This window comes from Centruroides sculpturatus, unplaced genomic scaffold (assembly GCF_000671375.1).
Source record: "Centruroides sculpturatus isolate CEXI.00-Female unplaced genomic scaffold, Cexi_2.0 scaffold106, whole genome shotgun sequence".
NCBI lineage: Eukaryota > Metazoa > Arthropoda > Arachnida > Scorpiones > Buthidae > Centruroides > Centruroides sculpturatus.
The window spans coordinates 840,419-860,383 of record NW_019384517.1 but is presented as its reverse complement, the minus strand read 5'-3'; the positions used below and the strand labels follow the sequence as shown (position 1 = coordinate 860,383).

At 33.3% G+C, this 19,965-nt stretch overlaps 1 protein-coding gene and 2 pseudogenes across 1 annotated transcript; 2 read left to right on the top strand and 1 right to left on the bottom strand.

The window, feature by feature from the left end:
• The first annotated feature begins 3,389 nt into the window (after positions 1–3,389).
• Positions 3,390–5,191, top strand: LOC111622610 (annotated as a pseudogene).
• A 5,613-nt stretch (positions 5,192–10,804) lies between these two features.
• LOC111622615 lies at positions 10,805–11,417 on the bottom strand. The gene has a single exon (XM_023365026.1). The coding sequence runs from the start codon at positions 11,388–11,390 to the stop codon at positions 10,827–10,829; it is 564 nt and encodes a 187-aa protein (XP_023220794.1). The 5' UTR covers positions 11,391–11,417; the 3' UTR covers positions 10,805–10,826.
• Positions 11,418–18,056: 6,639 nt separating this feature from the next.
• On the top strand, positions 18,057–19,950 carry LOC111622622 (annotated as a pseudogene).
• Positions 19,951–19,965: the final 15 nt, after the last annotated feature.

The following is a 19,965-nucleotide window of genomic DNA, read 5'->3' as shown; positions in this document are numbered from 1 at the left end:
CAAAATACATACGGAAATACGGTATTACATCACCATCTGTATTGGACGACCACCTGTCTAAAAGACCACTTTTTGAAGGAACCGTGGGTGGTTGCCATAAACAGGTTTTACTATATATCGATTGTTTTGTACAGATTGTTGAATATATTCTTGCAGTTACTATTTTTTTTTATTTTTATCTAAAATCATTTGATCTAATTTTATCTATAAAACACAAATTTACAATAATATTTACACGTATTATTGCAAATTTGTGTTATTTGAATTATTGTAAATTTATTTTCGAAAAAACCATAGAATAAAAATAAATCAATAGGTTTTATTTTCAGATTTTATAATGTGAAGTAATTTGTTGTCTTCTGTACTAAACGAACTGCACTTTTCTAGAGCCTCAGGGTGTAAAATGTCTTTGTTTACAATATACTATTTCTCTCTTCGTAAGAAACTCCAGGGGGTAGTGTGGGTCAAGCAATGTAGGACAGATAAAACCTTTTTCTGATAATAAGCTAATGAAAAATATTCATAAACAGAATTTTTATAAAAACTCTGCATTCTTCTATCAAAAACACGATGTTTTGCAGGAAAAGCACTTTTACAGATGCAAGTATTGTTTCAAATGTAGTATTACATTCACTGTGTTTTTTTTTTTGTTTACTAGCAAAGTCATATTACAGTTTACCATAGTTTTGTATTTTGTTTATCACGAAATGAAAAGTATAATTATATTTGAAATTTCCGAACAAAACAGAAAATAATATATTTATTTATATAAATTTGCTAAAAATAATAAGTTTGTAGATTATAAAATAAATAAAAATTTATACTAAAATTTTTTATAAAATTATTTTATAAAATGGTGTATTATAAATTATTCTGATTTTTTGTGGTAGTTTTTGCGTAAAATATGTCATTCATATTATAACGAATATTTTAGTAAAAGAAAATAGGCTATTCATATTTCTATAAATTTATTTAGTTATATATTACCTATATTTACCTATATACCTATTTACAAGTTTGTTTCAAGAATTTATGACTCTTTATTTCCTTTGAATAATTGTACTGTACAATATCTCATTCTGAGTTTTGCTCTTGGTGTGTGAAGTCGTGCTTTAGTCTTGTGCGTGAAAATTCGTTGCTTTTGGATATCTGTCAGGCAGTTGTTCTGCATTATCCAGTAAGTTTATGATAATTCTATTTATTCCACAGATTATTATCTAATTTTTAGCGCGTAATAAGTAAAAAGTAAGACAGGATTTTAGAATAATCCTTTCCCAAATCGCGTGGCTTTCCGACCGCACTTTGATCACGTGGCGTTTCACAGACATCATTTTTTTTCATAAAATTGTAAAGTTATTGGCTTCGCTTATGGGCACAAGTATAATAGTTTGCAACTAACGGATGGTATTCGATGTGGGAAGTTTGGAATTTACGGCGGGTTCAAAGATTCAACTGAAAGGTATCCAATGTCGTCGGTCCCCCGATTTTGTGAAGAGACTCCCCCGAGAGTGGGAAGGAAGCATGTTTTATAGCTCTTTTTGCTAGGAAAATCGGTCACATGATCGGTTGTCATAGGAGATAAAGGTTATAGGTGTTCCTGGGACCTAAAACAAGTGACGAAATTTGGACGCTAACTATAAACTTTTGTGCAAGTGGAGCTGCAAGCTGTGTGATAACAATAGGATGTTGATAGTTATGGAACAAGAGTCTCAAATTTTCCCAGCATTTTTTTCAATCCATTATAAAGTAAAATAATTATATTTTTAGTAAAGTAAAAAAAGTAAAATAATTATATTTTTAGAATAATAAAATTCCGGGTCTGACAATTCTAAACAAAACAAACTGCAGCTGTCTATCCAGAGCGGGGGAGAAGTTCTTGCTATAATTCACACTATGTCTCAAATTACTTAGCTGGGAGAGGAGTCGATTGTTATTGTGAAGGGACGAGTCAAAGTTTATCAATGTATATTTGTGCTTTACATAGTGAATATTTGACGCTTTTCGTATATTTTTTCCACACTTTTTACAATAATGCACTATAATAAGCGATTAGATAATTTTTTCCTACGATTATGCAATATTCGGGAGAAATAAGTTTCCCGGTTAATTTTTCAGCTGAAAGCTTTAGTTCAAAAATCTTCTTGTCTAAGTAAAGTCAAATAACATGAATACTAGTAAAAATACGCTCTAAAATAAAGAATATAGCTAATTTTTTACGTTTGTTTACATTCTGACTTTGATCACGTGGAGTGGTTCTTCGCGGGAAAATCCAGACCAGAAAGTTTTGAAAAAACTCTCATTCGTTGAAGTTAATTCTGTCATAATATAAATTGCCAATTAGAGCGTAATAGGCGTAGAAACAAGGATTTTAATGCCAGCAAGAACATCTCCCATAAACTTACTGTAAAAAAGTGGAGTTTCCCAAAAATATTTATTACTAGATAATTTTAAAAACATATATACATGCCTAAATATTGTAGAATTGTATAATTTAATGTCAAAAATGTTAAATTAGTTCATTGGAGCTAAAAAAAAGGTTTAAAAAGCGAATTTATTCTGATTGTTTACATTTTACTTCGAAGGTTGGAGGCGGGACTTTTCGCGGCAATTTTTCCTTTCACAAGTCTGTGATTAGTTACAGTAATGTCAACAAAGTTTAGAAGGCGTTTCTCTTCGATTGTTTTCAACCAACCGTGTGGGTTTACTGTAAATAATAGCAAAGTGAGTGTATTTTCCGAAATATTTATGGCCCGGGGGTGGTAACAAAACCCTTATTGGCTTAAGAAAAGTCAATCGACCTACAGAAGAGCGAATCGAAGCTGCAATCGCTGGAAAAGTTGAATATAGCGCAAAATAATTGAATTTTTTCATTATTTCTTTACATTTGAAATTTTCGAAAAGTAGCGAAAATGAAATTGTTACATGTATATGTTTTAGATCAAAAAAGGAAAACAGCACCTTTGTAAACACACGTGAATGATTTTACCATTTATTTACATATTCTTTATAAAAGATAGACAGACAAAAATGAGAATTTATAGATGTACAAGTGTTTAAAATTGCTCAAAAACAAACCTGAAATAAAAACAAAATATTAAAAGATAATAATTTATAGTAAAAAAGATGCACGCGATGGACTCGATGGACGATACTGATTATCGTGAGCGTGTTTTTTATCCGAATTTTTTCTACCTGACGTTTGTGAAACGCCGGCACTTTACGACTTTTTTGCGAGTAAACTCGGCGCGCACTGAATATGTTATTTATTGCATTTTTCGCAGTTCCAAAAAATTAGAAAACTTGAATATGTTGAAATGTTTTGAAAAATTTCGGAAAAAATGCTGGTAAAAAAACTTTCACCGAGCGTCTCACACACGCCATGCGATTTGAGAAGTGATTTATTTTTCTTATTTCTACACTCCATTGACAAACTTTTCTCCTATTGTTGGAGTCAAGTTTTCCGTTTTATCCTAGCAAGTAAGTTGATAATTCTATTTATTCTGGAGAATAATCTGTAATTTTTAGCGTATAACAAAACAATAAGACAGTTTTTAGAATATTTTCCTTATTTGTAGAATGTCTGATAGCAAAGATAGTTTCATGGCGCTCTCTGACAGCAGATCTGAGTCGTACGTCCCAAGCATCGACGATTCTAGCAGCTCGGACAACTCAGGAAGAGATGCTGCTAGATCGTGGTGTGATGCTAACACCACCACTTTCCCAACGCCTCCCCCACGATTTTCATTCACTGGGTCTCCTGGGTGTCGGTTTTCTACAACACAAGTTACTGAACCATTGGATTACTTTCGTTTATTTTTTGATAACGAGTTGGTGGACGAAATTACGACAGAAACCAATAGATACGCTGTAACGAAACCGCAGACATCCAGGAGGCAGTAGATTCCTGTTTGCATTGAGGAAATGTTTATGTTCTTTAGTATAATATTATTGCAAGGCATAATTCAGAAACCAGATGAGAGGATGTATTGGACCACGAACGAAACACTTTCCACTCCAATTTTTCGAAGATTAATGTCAAGAAATCGTTTTTTGGAAATAAAACAAAATTTGCATTTTAGTAATAATCAAAATTATAATCCGCAAACTCATCCAAACCCTAAACTGAATAAAATTTGGCCAATAGTTCAAAATTTTCGCGTCTATATGTTCCAGAAAAAGATATAGTGGTGGATGAGAGTTTGATGCTGTTCAAAGGACGTCTTTCGTGGAGACAATACATGCCTCTCAAACGGTCTCGTTTCGGTGTGAAATTTTACATGCTATGTGAGTCCTCATTCGGCTATCTGTATAATTTTTAATATATACTGGAAAGAACACAGTTTTCAACGAGAAATATACAGATATGCCGGTAACATCAAAAATAGTGTTATCTTTAGCGGACTCGTTGTTAGGCAACAGATAATTTTTATTCTTCCCCACATTTAGCTGATTATCTGGTGACAGTCCAAACGGATTTCTTCGGAACTGTGCGGACGACCAGACAACAGATTCCGGCTGAGGTTAGAAATAAGAAATTGAAAAAGGGAGAAACAGTGGCGATGCAGAGAGGTAAAGTGATGATTCTGAAGTGGCAAGACAAAAGAGCCATCACTTTACTCTCTACGGTCCACAACCCAAAAATGGTAACCAAAGAAACTCATGCCGGAAAAATAGTTGTAAAGCCACAGGTTGTTGTCGACTATAACGACACAATGAGAGGTGTTGATGTATTAGATCAGCATCTTCGAGATTATCCAGTGGCGAGAAAAAGAGGGAAGAAATTTTACAAAAAAGTATTTTTCCATCTATTAGATATATGTACTTTTAATGCTTTTGTTTTATATGAAAAAAATGGTGGCGTATTAACTCATCTAGACTTTAGAATTAGCATTATTGAAACAATTATAGAAAAGTATCACACCGAAATGAGGGTTACAAAACATGGTCAGCCGAGAACTTCAGGTCCGAGAATTCCAGGTCCACTTAGACTTACGGAAAGACATTTCCCGGACCTTCTTCCGGAGACCGACAAAAAAAAGGCTCCCACTAGACACTGTGCCGTATGCAAAACTAAGCATGACGGTGCAGGCAAAAAAATAAGAAAGGAAACGTGATATTTTTGCAAAGATTGCGATGTGCCATTGTGTGCAGCACCCTGTTTCCGAATATATCATACTGTGGAAAAATTTTAAAAAAGTTATTCTTATTTTTTTACATAAGAATTTCACGTAAAAATTTTACATTAATATTTAATCGTTATGTTAAAATATTTTTTGCTTCCTTTCTTATTTTTAACTGTAAATAATTTATATATATTTTTATTAATAATTACGTACATTTAATTTTTATTAATTTTTTATAGTATTTATTTATGTGATAATTTATTACTTTATACCAGATTATTATATTTCAATAGTATAAATAATATTGTATTTTATGATTGTAATCATTTTATAAATGTTTTTGAATCAATAAATTTATTTTCATTTTATGTTTTGTCATGTTTTTCTTTTTAAATTATTTTAAAGCTAACCGACGAATGGCAGCTTTCCTGCACGCTAGCGAAGCACGCGGAAAAGCCACCATCGCAGGCTGCAGGTAGCCCCTGTAAAGTTGGCTATCCAGAGGAAAAGCTACCATATAGGTACCAATTTTTGCGAAATTCGAAAAATCGAAAAAACCACTTTTTTCAATTGAAATGAAGAATTTTTTTATGTAATAAAAATGAACGGGCATTCCAAAAAGACCCTTTTTTATTAAAACAGTCGTTAAGGAATTAATAAGTCATTTGAATTCATATAAGTCAGATATAGGTGATAAATTGAAATATGCATCCATTTTGATCACTGAATGTTTAGAAACTGATCCAAATCCCAGTCTTTCAATGAAATTAAGTTTTATTTGTGAACAAATAAATCTTCTTACAATGAAAGTGCCAAAATACTCATCAGAAACACTGTTGTTTCTTTGTAATTTTTTTTTCACATATCCTGCAGCATACAGACTAATTTGAAATATCTCAGTATTGATACTGCCACATCCTGTTTATCTTAAAAAAATGGTAATGGATTTAGGTCATTATCAATCTGGAATAAGTAATTCACATGTTACTTACTTGCATGAAAAATCTAAAATTTTAAATAAGGAAGAATGCATTGTGAATTTATTCTTGAATGAGATTTATGTCAAACCCAAATTATTGTACAAAGGTGGTCAAATTGAAGGCATGTAAAAAAATATTGAAAACACCGAGGCAACTACAATGCAAGTTTTTATGATATCTTCAGTATTTTCCAAAAACAAAGATGTAGTTGCATTATTTCCCGTTAAAAATTTAACTGGCATAAAATTACATGAAATGACATGTAGTGTGTTAAATTGTTAAAAGAATGTGGGTACAAAGTGATAACAATTATATCTGATAATAATAGAATTAATCGTGTAATGTTTGAAAAATTTTGTAATGGTTTGTTAACAACAAATATTCAAAATCCATATTCATCATCAGTCAAAATATTTTTATTATTTGATTCAGTACATTTATTAAAATGTATCAGAAACAACTGATTAAATCAGCATGACAATAGGCAAACATTTGTTTTTCCTACGTTACAAAATTCTGTTTTATTTGATTATAATGATTCACTTCCTGAAATATGTTTTGCTAATTTGCAATGCCTGAAAACAATACATTTTCAAGAAAGTAGTACAGCTAAATTAACTCCAAAATTATCTAAGAAAATGCTTTATCCATCAAAGTTAGAGAGACAGAATGTAGCACTAGTTTGCAGTATATTTCATGAAAAAAATATAGCTGCTTTGAGAATCAAACAGTAAATACAAAACAGTATGAAAACTTCTTACTATCTAGATATAATCTCCAAATGATTGAAAATAGTAAATGTTAAACATCCACATAAAGGAGAAATTTTAAAAGACAAATTTTCTGAACCAATAACAGATACTTCAAATTTTAAAGTTATATTTTTAAAAAACATGTATTTAAACATGTTTTTTAAACTCCGAGTATAAAATAATTATAATCATCAGGTTGCTCAAATGTCCAGTAATAAACATGAAAAATTAACAATAGAAACTCAAAAAGCATTAGAGCACACAATTAAAGCAATGTATGAACTTACAGAATTTATATTAAATAAACATGGAGCACATTATGAGTTATTGGGTATTTGGGTATTGGGTAAATTGGCATATTGGATAAATTTCAAACAGATATGCTGGAAGCTCGCTTTGGACAGTATAGACAGATGTCAGGAAGTAACTATCATATTTCTGTTTCTGAAGTTATTGAATCAAAAAGAAAACTGAAATTAATAAGCTTGCTAAATATGATATCATCCAAAATTGGAAATTTTCAAATTAGAGCATTTCTTGAATCTTGTGCTAATACTGCAGAGTTAGATAGATTTGATTTTGATGTTAAAGAAGCATTTGAAGGCATAATAGAAAAACCTGATATTATTATTACAGAACAGAACAGTCAGTTCTGATTTACACTGCAGGATATGTTGCATATTTAATAATTAAGAAAACTTCTTGCGAGCAATGAAAATCATTACTAGCATGTAATTCTCCACTAGAGTATGAATGCACAGATGATGATTTAGCAAAATATCTGAAGATAATTGACAGAGGTGGCCTTAAATGGCCACAAGAATTTGTTGTTGTAATATGCATAAATACCATTCTGAATGATTATGAATGTGTATTTTTGGCACTGAAAAATGGAAAAATAGCTTTAGTAAGTTTAGTAATGAATAAATTAGTTGAAAATAATGTATTTTGTTTCCAAAATAATATTTGCAGTTGTAAGAAAAATAGAATTCAATTAATGAAATGCTGTGTCAAAATAATGCCCAACATATTAATAAATAATTATTGCAACAAATCCATGCGTTTCTCTCCCAAGCTCTTCTATGTTAACGTCTTTGGCCAACTTCATGCTTCTTGTTGCGATACAAAACCAGAATCGTTTATCCTTACTTCATGGGCCCTTTTTTTCTAATTTTGCTCTCTTAAGACACCTCTTTAGTAGATGTGTCCTAAACACAAAAATATTTGGGGGAGACGCGTATAATAAGAGCTATAAGTGAAAATTCATTGGATTACTTACTGACTGTGCACGGTGGAAGCCACCATTGCTTTACCTTGTTCACATCGCAAAGTAGCACAGTGGACGGCGGTTGGTTGGTTAGGTTTTATTGGCGCAAGGGCCACATAGGCCAAGCTGCGCCATGTCAAATGGTATAATTATATAAATAAATAAATAATGTAAAATATTAAATATAAATAAATAAGTAAATAAAATAATAAATAACAAAACCAATAACAAAAATATACAACAATGCACATGTAAATTATAACAAAATATATAAATATATTAATGAATAAATATATAAATAGTCAACAAAGTATATATAAGCTAGATAAATAATTAAATATGCTTATAAATATCATTAACTTTCAAAAAGTTCAATAATTTGTCAACATTTGGCTTCTGGCCCAAAATCTCTCTCAAACTTGCATTTGCGAAATGTTGTCTACATCTTTGATCAAAAGCAATGCAGTTGCAAAGTATGTGTTTTACACTTAGAATGCAGTTGCAATACTCACATACTGGCTAATCTTCACCCTTCAAAAGGTATTGATGAGTCAGTCGAGTGTGTCCAATTCTCAAGTGAGTAATAAACAACTTCAGATCTCCTGTCATACTGTTTGTTGCATGTCCAATTTTCTATCGTAGGTTTGATCTCGTGTAGTTTATTGTGGATTTGTGCATTCCACATAATTTGCCATCTCTCTGCTAATCGGTTTTTAACGACTAGCTTCAAATCAGCTCCTTCAATACGCATTTTATGCGGTGAAGGACTTGCTGACTTTGCAGCTGTGTCAGCATCTTAATTTCCTCTTATACCCACGTGGCCTGAGACCCAACATAACTTTATAAAGGAGTTGCACGTAGTAAGATGAAAAATTAGTTTCTGAATTTTAATCACTATAGAGTGAGAACTAGGTTCCTGCGAGATCAAAGCCTGAAGTGCTCTAACTGAGTCAATGTAAACCATGCAGCAATGATGACCTTTACTGATTACATACTTTAAGGCTAGGTAAATAGCCTGCAGTTCTGCAATGAATATGGACGAATTCGTTGATATTGGTTCTGCCATGATTTCATCTTGGCAGATGAAGGCTAAGCCAAAATAGTCTTTCAATTTCAATCCATTGATGTATATGGGAATTAAATTCCTCTCACGACATTGAATTTCTGCAAAGTGCTGTCTATAGATGTATTTGGGTGTAGTTTCTTTGGGGAACTACCTTAAGCTTAAGTCAACATTTATCGCTGGAATTTACCAAGGTAAAATTGCTATTAACCTCAATCTGTGAAATGTTACTTGTGTCCAAGTCAATCGTGCTGCTTACATTCTCCATTCTTATGTCGAATGTAAAAACACTACCTGTCCGAGCTGCAAATAATCTTATCAGCTGAGTATCTGAACAATCAGCTGAAAGTTTATTCTGAGATTTCTGTTTAATGTAATAAAAAAGAGACAACTGTTCTCTCTTAAGAGATAGTGAAGCTCATAAGCATCCATGTACAAACTTTGTACAGGAGAGGTGCAAAAGGTACCAGTGCACAAATGCAATGCTTAATGTGGACTAGATCCAGCATAAGAAAAGTAGATTCTTGCGCAGAGCCATACAAAATGCATCCGTAATCCAGCTCAGAGCAAACAAGGGCCCTATAAATTCTGAGCATAAAACATTTGTCTGCTACCCAGGATGAGCAGCATAGTACCTTTAAAATGTTCAGAAATTTTAGACATCTACTCTTCAAATTGCGCAAGTGTGGCAAAAATGTCAGTTTTTGGTCAAAAGAAACACCCAAAATCGTATCTCATTCACAATTGGGATTTTATCCCCATTTAGGAAAATTTCCGGATACAGGTGAAAACCATGCCTTCAGCAAAAGTGGATGCACGAGGGCTTCTCTGTGTAAAAGGTAAAACCATTGGTCTTCGACCAATTGTCTATGAAATTTAGAAAGGTTTGCAGTTGTCTCTCGATGAAACTCATGTTACTAGACAGGCAGGAGATCTGAAACTCATCCACGTACAGAGAGTTTTACACTAGGAGGGAGACACTTAGCTATGCTGTTAATTTTGATTAGGAACAGAGTCACACTCAAAATACATCCTTGAGGAACACCTTCTTGTGTGAAGAGCCTAGATAGTTTGTTGCCCATCCTGAGTTAAAATCTTCAATTCTGTAGGAAGTTTTTTTATAAAAAGTCGGCATATAATCCCATAATCCGAATTCATGCAAATCACAGAATATCCCATATCTCTAGCATCAATCGTAGGCCTTCTCTATATCAAAAAACACAGACATTAAGTGCTGTCGTCTAACAAACGCTTCGCGTATAGATGTTTCAAGGATTACTAAATTGTCCGTAATACTTCTGTTCCTACAGAATCCACTCTGATGTGGTGAGAAATAGTTCTTTTCCTCTAGGAATAACATCTGGCATCTCTTTACCATTCTCTCGAAGAGTTTACACAGGCAACTAGTCAGAGAGATTGGTCTGTAATTAGAGGGATTCTTGCAATCTTTATCTAGCTTGGGAATGGAAATAATAATAGATAACCTCCAAGAATCAGGAAAAGTATGTTCTGTCCATATTCTGTTAAACAGATTCAGAAGATTACAAAGGGAATTGTCAGACAGATTTTTAATCATGCTGTAGTAAATTTTATCCGGTCCTACAGCAGTATTCCCCGAGCAAGAGATCGTTGTATATAGTTCTATGATGGTGAATGGCACATATATTTTTCATTAGATGAGGTATGGAAATTTAAATTTTGTTTTTCACTTTGGGCTTTATAAACCTGAAAATTCCTTCGATATATAATATTGCTAGATGATGAAAAAAACGTTTTACCCAACGTATAAGCAATACCCTGTATATCGCTGATTACTAAGCCATTATTTTCCAGCATGGACAGAGAATAAGTAGCATATTTCCCATTAAATTTATGGATTTTATCCCAAACTACTTTTAAACTGGTGTTAAAGGTTATGCTAGAAACATACTTCCTCCAAGAATCCCTTTGGCTTTGCCTTCTATTTCTTCTAGCATTTGCCTTTGCTTTTTGAAAAGCAATCAAATTACTAGCAGTGGGGTATCTTCTGGAAATCTCCCATGCTTTCTTTTGTTTTTTAAACGCTGCCTCGCAATTCTGATACCACCATGGTTTCGGATGCTTTGGATATCTGGTTGATGTTTTTCCCATTGTTTTTTCGGCTGCCTGAATAATAATGGAAGTGACAACTTCAACTGCATCATTGATATCAGCAGTATTGACCATTTCCTCTGTGATGTTAGCCAAAGAGGAAAATGCAGGCCAATCTGCTGTTTCCAGTTTCCAGCGTGGTGGACGGGCTGTTTCACAGCTTTCTCTACCTCGGTATTTTAGAAATATTGAGAAGTGGTCACTAGAGAGTGGATTAGATCCAACCTTCTATGTAAATGCTAAAAACAGGTTTGGACTTGCTAAAGATAGATCAATGGCAGTAAATGTTCTTTTTGAGGCATGGAAGTATGTCACTTCTCCAGTATTAAATAAATATAATTGCTGATTGCCTATGAATCTTTCAATGGCTCTGCCTTGGTGGTTGATGTTCGGTCTGCCCCACATTGGATTATGGCCATTAAAATCATCCAGTAAAAAGAATGGAGTAGGCAGCTGTTCAACTAATGCATCCAATTCATCCTCATTGACTCTGACATCTGCTGGAAAGTATATAGAACAAACTGTGACAGTTACTCCAATAGAAATTCTGTCTGCCACATTCTTGCAAATCAGTTGTTATTTGTACTGGTAAAGATGGAATGCGATTTGAAACCAGTATAGCCACACCGCCACTGGCACGGTTGTGGCTATCATCATCCTTGCAGTAGAGATCAAATCCTTTTAAAGTAATTCTTTCTCCAGGTTTCAAATGAGTCTCCTGGAGTGCCATGCAGAGAGATGAGTTGAATGATGTCAAGAGTTTAATGTGAGAAAAGTTGTTGCGGAAACAACAACAGTTCCATTGGATTATTTTATAATCCATTATGTGTTTGAGTCAGCATTTTTAGCAAGGTTATCCCTCTTTAATTTCACAGGAAATTTTTCTTTTGGAGATGATGTTGGTGATGTCACCACCTTATTAGAGAGGTTGAGGCGCACGTTTTAAACGTGTAAACGTGTACGTGTGACGTTCGGCGCCGCTTTCCCGTAAGCCTAAAAGTTTGACGATGGTGTTTGAAATGTCGAGCGTGATTCCACCGACTATCCAAACACCATTGTCAAACTTTTAGGCTTACGGGAAAGCGGCGCCGAACGTCACACGTACACGTTTACACGTTTAAAACGTGCGCCTCAACCTCTCTATTAGTCTCTTCATCAGAAAAGTCAGAGAACTCACTCATAGACTGAGTCTCTGATTTTTTAGATTTAGAGAGGACTGCTTTCATTGTTTATTAAGTGGGTTCTTACTGGCTTTTTTGGAACCCACATTCCTAGTTGTTACCCCTGTTTTAGGTAAGAATGATTTTGTCTTGTTATTCTCTTTTCCTGTTGCTTTGGTAGATGGTATCAGCAGACATTTTTCATGACGAGTCAGAGATTCATTTGGTAAAACAGAAATGTTTGTCTGAACTCCACATGTCTTTGTGGATTTCAGAACAGCAACAAATTTCTTCTGTTTCACTGGTGCACTTAAAGTGACCATGCGATGTGCCTCCGGGTAAGATATATTATGAACAGTCTTCAATCGCTGAATTTCTTTCTGTCTCTGCCATGCAGTGCATTTTCGGAAGTAGGCAGGATGGGCATCTTTGCAGTTTACACAGCATGCAGTGCTGGTACACTCAGTACTCTGGTGGCCTTCAACTTCATACTGTGCACATAAACTTTTGCCTCAAGGTGTTTGGGAATGTCGAAATCGCTGGCATTTGAAACAACGCAGCGGATTTGGAATATATGTGCGAACTGGACAGCGCAAATATCCTGCGGTAAAAAAAGATGGTAATGTTGATTTATTAAATGTGACGATTATATGTTTTGTATGAATTATCTTTCCATCACGACGAATGGAGATGTGTCGTACAGCAGTAACTCCTTGATCTGAAAGGCCGATCTGAATATCTGATTCTTCCTCAGACATCAGATCGATTTCAGAGATCACACCATATGATGAGTTCAAACTTGTGTGTGGTGTGATAGTGACTAGTATGTCTCCTAGAGACTTCATTTTCAAAAGTTTTTCTGACTGTCGAGGGGAGGCTGTTTCTACAAGTCCTGACCTCAATTTTTGGATTTTTTTAAGGTGCCCAATGGTTGATTAAAAAAGTTTCTGAATTAAAAAGGGAAAACGTTTAGACAAAGGTGTTTCTCTCGTAGCATGAACGATAAGGTAGGCTGGTTGATTGAGGGAATTGACATCTCTTGGTGGTATATTTGATGTTTTAGATTTTAGAGAATCCATATTTATAAAAATATATTCAGCTCCTAGTGACCCCACCCACCACGGGGCCCAACAATAATCACATGGGAGACTCCCATAGACTGTCACACCAGGGTTTCCCTGGAGCTATACCCTCACAATGCAGTCAAGAAGAGCACATCTTGTCTGACGTGTCCGCCCAGTCTGCATCGATCAGCTGACTCCAGGCCAAGGTCAAGAATGACTCAGCAACCAGCCGATTGACTCAAATGGAGCCTAATTTGAGCCTCCCGTTTATCCGAAGCAGAGGCCAAAGCAGTGTGTTGAGACGTTATGTTGCCCCTCAACTACAAGTATTGCTCTTTCTGGCATAAGGGCCACCATGCTCAGCAAAGACATGAGTGAACGTTCTGATCCCTGAGATGGTAAAGAAGAATTACTAAACCATCTCTGGGAGGTCGCATCACCACTGATAGAAACTCACATTGAGGGGACAGTGTAAAGTGAACATTAAGTGATGTAATGTGAGCATCGCTGCTGATTGTTTCTGCCACCCTGTTTGACATAATTAAAATTTTCATTATACTGTAATTGTTTGAAAAAACCTCAATGTTACTTTTAACAATGTAAAAATGACTGGAAGTTGGCAACAGAGGCTCGTGAAATGCTGCTATTACACCCGTTGTCATCTACAGATACTCAGAGGCAGAGTTAAGCTCTTCCCACAAAAAAAGAAGCAGATGTGTTTTAGAATTATGCCATTTTAACATATAATAATTAATCTCAACAACAAGACATTGAAACTCAGTTTTTATTGCAATAATCGCAAAATATTTTATCAATACAAATTGAAAAATTTTTAATATTTTTAAAGGAATTCTTTTCGTTTTCCAGCTGGCTTATATACTTTTAACATAGGATTGAGAAACTACAAACAAAATTAATAAGCAAATTTCATTGATATAAATTAAAAAATCCAATATTTAACACTATACATCAACCAAAACCAAATATTATTGGGCTAGAAATGGCTGTAATACTAATAATTTAATAGACAATTTGGCATTAGAGTTAGGCGTTAGGCACCATCTTCTGATAAATTTAATAATTTTAGAATTACTGGAAGAAAAGAATCAACCCAAAGCATGACTCAAACTTGCAAATCCTGCTTACCATGCAGATGCATTGTCAATTATGCTAACCAGACCTGGTCCGATCTCTTCTTCCAGCATATATAAGCTAACGATATAACCGATATTTAAGAACTTATCCGTCTGAGTAAATATTAATGTTAAATACTTTTCGCAATGAATTAATATCTTTAAATTTTATGAAATTTTCTTAAACTTATTTTTGGTACAGACTGTCAATACTATTGTCTTTGAAAGTATGAAATTCGAAGTTAACGGTTGATTAGAACTTATGCATCATTTTCAAAATATCAGAACATACGTCAGAAAAGAAATTGACAAAATTATCGATTAATTTAAGACCATCCAGAAAAACTTAAAGAGAAGGAAGAACAAATACAAGGAAGGTATTTCAACTTCTCACGACTAAAACCCAGTTCAAGATTGACAGAGTAAAAATATGTGGCAGCATCAAGATAAATACAGCAGTTAAAGTAAATTTTGATTTTGACTGTGTGATTTTTATTAACGACGTTCTACTGTCTTATGTGACAATGCCGAAAGGCCTCCCTATACTTCAGCACCACGTGACCGAAGGGTCGATATCGCGTCAGCAAAGATCGCAGTGACAAGTTTCGTCAGGACTGACACCACTGTGTCTTCACAGCTAGACAGAGAAACCGTTTCGTTTGAGCATGTGTGTGAGCGAACGGATGGAATGGAAGGAGGGGCAGTGCACCGGAAGTGACTTACTCAGAGACGCTTTTACGTAACAACGGTTTAATTGATAACTATAGGCCATACAGGATATAAAAGATATTGATTTTAACTAGGCTAAGTTTTTAGGAATCTTGGCTACAATAGATATAAAATAAACATTAAATTAGATTTAAGATTTCTGTTACAGTTCTGCGGTTCTTGAGAGAGAGAGAGTTTACATAAGTTTCGTGTGGCGATAAATACCTGTACAAAATCTTGATCTTCTGCACGTCAGTCGGACACAAAAGAAAACAGTTCTTAGGTAACTAGTTATTAGGTGAGGAGGTATCCAAAGGCAAGGAAATATCCAAATATTTTAGCACAGGAAAAACTTGAGTGGTCCGCTCAATTAACTTGTGACAACTGCCACTTTGTTGTTCTGTCCTAAGGTTGTATTGTTGAAATTGAGATATTAGGTCAAAAGGTGATGAGAAAGCTTCTTTATTAAGCCTGAGAACTTAGCAGATGTTTAGCTCCCAGATGTAAGAGTTGACAGTTATTGAATGAAAGTATGGCTACAATGTGATCTTATGATGCAATAATATAAACACACAGAAAGTCTGGACTCGAATCCTCACACTTATGACATTGTCATTTATGATTTCAAAGATGTTCTATCAATGAAAGAGAATTTTAATGGCAAAATCATCAGAAATCGGAATTCTCTTCAAGTAATAATAAACAATATCAAATATGACATAGTCAAGACAAAATTTGCAAAAAGAGCTGGTAATGCAAAGAATAAGAAATCTAAATAATCCTTCTATAAATGTTTATAAATTCAGTAATAATTTGGACAAAACTCAAACAGACTTCATAAGGAAGCAATCGAAATTTGCACATAACTTTATGAGGTTAGCAAAATTTTGGAATAAATCTTTATTCTTAAAATTTCGCTGGATGATAAATATTTTTTTAATAAATAAAAAGACATAGTCGTTTCCAAAAAAACTTTTGGTTGATCACCATTTATTTCTTTTAAATGTTCCAGAATAAACTTCAGGCGACCCGACCTTTCCTTGTAGGCTACATGGCCACAAATGAAATAGTTACTTAAAATACAGAAATAACCCAATTTAAAATATAACAATTTGTAAAAAATTGGAATTGGTGACCTTTTGATGTCTTGAGTTTTCATCCTTCTCCGTTCAGGAGTTTCGGATCCTTATAGCCACTTGAAAATTTGTGCTGTAAATGTAGCTTATCCTTATTCTCCAGTGGCAAATTATTACAAAATTTTTTAATTTTAAAATTTTGCTAGATGATAAATATTTTTTTAATAATTAAAAAGACATAGTCATTTCCAAAAAAAACTTTTGGTCGATCACCATTTATTTCTTTAAAATGTTCCAGAACTGTTTCATATGCAGCCATGTAGCCTACAAGGAAAGGTTGGGCCAAGGAGAAAGAAAGAAAATATTCTACTGTGTCCATATTGAGAGCATTCTGTGAAATCTTGCAATTGATGAAAAATTTAGACAATTTAAATATTGTGTTCGACGAGCATTATAGTTTCAACAAAGTGAATTATTATATAAGAATGCAAAGACCGTTAGTGCTGGATCTTAGCAATCCTTATAATAATCTAGCTCAGTGCAAATCTAGATTATCCTTTTATACAGAATGAAACAGTGAAAGATGATTTTGAACAATTTGCAGCCGTCAGTTACTATTAGTTGTTTAGAACAATTCTTTCACGATTTTAATTTAAATGCTACTTTTGATCCTCAACCACTAGAAGCTCCAATTGAAGATGTTAAAAGAATGGTTACCCCAATTTATAATTAGCATTTTTCTGTCAAATAAGAAGAAAATTCTAACAAAAATCCAAATGAAATCATCAGAGACAAGACAAAAGCTGTAAGACTAGGAGTGGAAATAATCAAGCATTATTTAATAAAAAATATAAACATTTTTTATTCTAATATTCAAACAAAAGAAGAAATAGAGAACAAAATAGTAAGTATTGTTTGTGAAAATATCCATCATCCTACAGAAACAATATATCTATGTAATAAAAGACACAAAGATTACCATATCACTTTTGAAATACCATGTAATAAGTTTTTGGTAAGAGTGACTACTAAATGGGATTAGATTAAATGTTGATAAACAATCTTAATTTGTAAATTCCTGTTTTATTGAAACAATAACATAAGTAAACAACACCTTTTTTAACAGTCCAGCAAAAACATTTAATTCTCTAAAAACGTTTTCGACCAATTTTAGCGGCCTTCATCAGTTACTCCAAATCAGTTTGGGATGATAATAGGTTTATCAACCTATTATCATTTGGGATGATAATAGGTTTATCAACCTATTATCATCCCAAAGAATTCGACAGATACTAAGCACGTTAAATATGCAGCGTTTAGAGCGTGGATTAAAAGAGCATACACCCACTGCACGAGTTTATATGATACATATGAAAAATTAGATTACATACAAAAGGCAGCGGTGCAACAAGGATACCACAGAAAGGAGAGTGAGGCACTTATTAAAAGACTACAGAAGCAAAACCAGCAGCCTCCTGAAATTGATCAGAGAAAAAATGTGGTAATTAATTATTTTCCATTTCGAAACAAGATAGTTAGGAAAGTTGCCAATAAAAATAAGCTACGAATAATATATTGACGCAATCCAACTGTGTATAGAATGTTGAGGAATGACAAGAAGGATAATCAAAATAACTTGACGGGTATATATTCTATACCTTTAAAAGATCGTCGGTTTAATTCTGACCTCATGTATGTTGGGGCAACTATGCAAAGTTTAAAACAAAGAATAAATGAGCATAAATATTCTGTAGGTAGGAACATTGGTAGTACTGTTCTGGCAGCATTTACCAAACAACAGGATGTAACCGTATACTGGAATCCTGCGGCGATCGTTAGGGCCATGAGATCATTACAAGCAATGAAGCATCTTGAAAAAATAGAAATACATAAAGTGCATATAGCCACGGAAGGTATTAATCATAAAGATGCAGAAGGTTTGGCAACTGCTTGGAAGTCATTTTATACTGACACAAGTTAATATATGTATCCATGATGATGGCATTATTATTTATTTAAGTTTATTTGTTTATTTTTATTTATTTATTTATTCCACCAGAAATTCCACCAGAAATTCAGTTATTGATAACTTTACAATTTTTTGCTTCTGGTGGATTTCAAAGAAATATTGGCAATCACTGCCAACTTAAAGTTGCACAGTCTATGGTGTCTTGAATTATGCCACCTGTAGTAAACAGTATTATGCGCCCATTGGGATATAAAATTTTTTTTTCCTTGGAGTAGAGAACCACAATTGGATGTGTCGTTCGGATTTTTTGCTATTAGTCAAATGCTGGGAGTTGTAGGTAAGTAAATTGTTTTTATTTGTTCATTAGAATATAATATAGTATGTAATTAACTTCTTTATAACGTGTAGACCTACGTGAACAAATTTGTGGGATATTTTTTTAAATAGCTGTTACAATTTATAATTTTAAAATTAGTGTATAAAATGATAAAGTTTCTTATTTAATTATATGATGATTTTTACTATTTCTTTACTTATTGCAGGAGCTGTTGATTGCACTCATATTGTAATCAAGGCACCTCCAGCTTCCAAATATAATGAAGAATAATTCATAAATAGGAAAGGATCTCATTCTATTAATGTTAAAGTTGTAAGTATTTTTACAAATTAACCATCTAACTGTAAATAAAATTAATGTCTATAATAAAGTGGTATCTTTAAATTGCTATGTCAAATCACTCATTTCAATATCAATATCACTTAAATACAAGATATTACAATTGAGTAATAGTTGTTTATAAGACTAAAATTATGCTTTTAGGTGTGTGATTCTCAGTTGAGAATTTTAAATATTAACCCTTTGTATCCGGGGTCCACACATGATGCCTTTATCTGGAAAAATTCCAGTCTGCGGGAAAATTTTGAAGACAAAGTAATAGGAAGAGGATTATGGTTGCTTGGTAAGCATATACTTAACAGACATATTGTTTTTTAAGTATTTCAGAATCGTGTAATTCCAAACTAAAACAAAAATGTAAGGACATTATTTTCCTATTAATTTGGTATGAAAAAGTAAATACCATTCTCTAAATTATGTTTACAGGAGACAGTGCTTATCCATTACAACCATGGCTGTTTACACCTATAGTTAATCCATCAGCAGCAGCTGAACTGAGTTACAATGAAGCACACAGAAAGGCCAGAAACACCATTGAAAGATGTTTTGGTGTTTTAAAGCAGAGGTATGAAAAATTCTCACATTTTTCTTACTAACAATTTATTAGTTTTACAAAATTAAATATTATAATTATTATTTTTAATTATTAGATTCAGATGCCTTAACTTGATGTCAGCTGGAGGATTACAGTATCTTCCAGAAAAATCAGCAAAAATAGTGATGGCTTGTGCTATTTTACATAATATTTGTATAGCATTTAACATTCCTGCAGAAGACATTTCTTCTGAAAATGAAGATAGCACAAATGAAATTGATCATTTTGTAAATTGCTGTGAATTGTGTTTATAAATATATATATATATA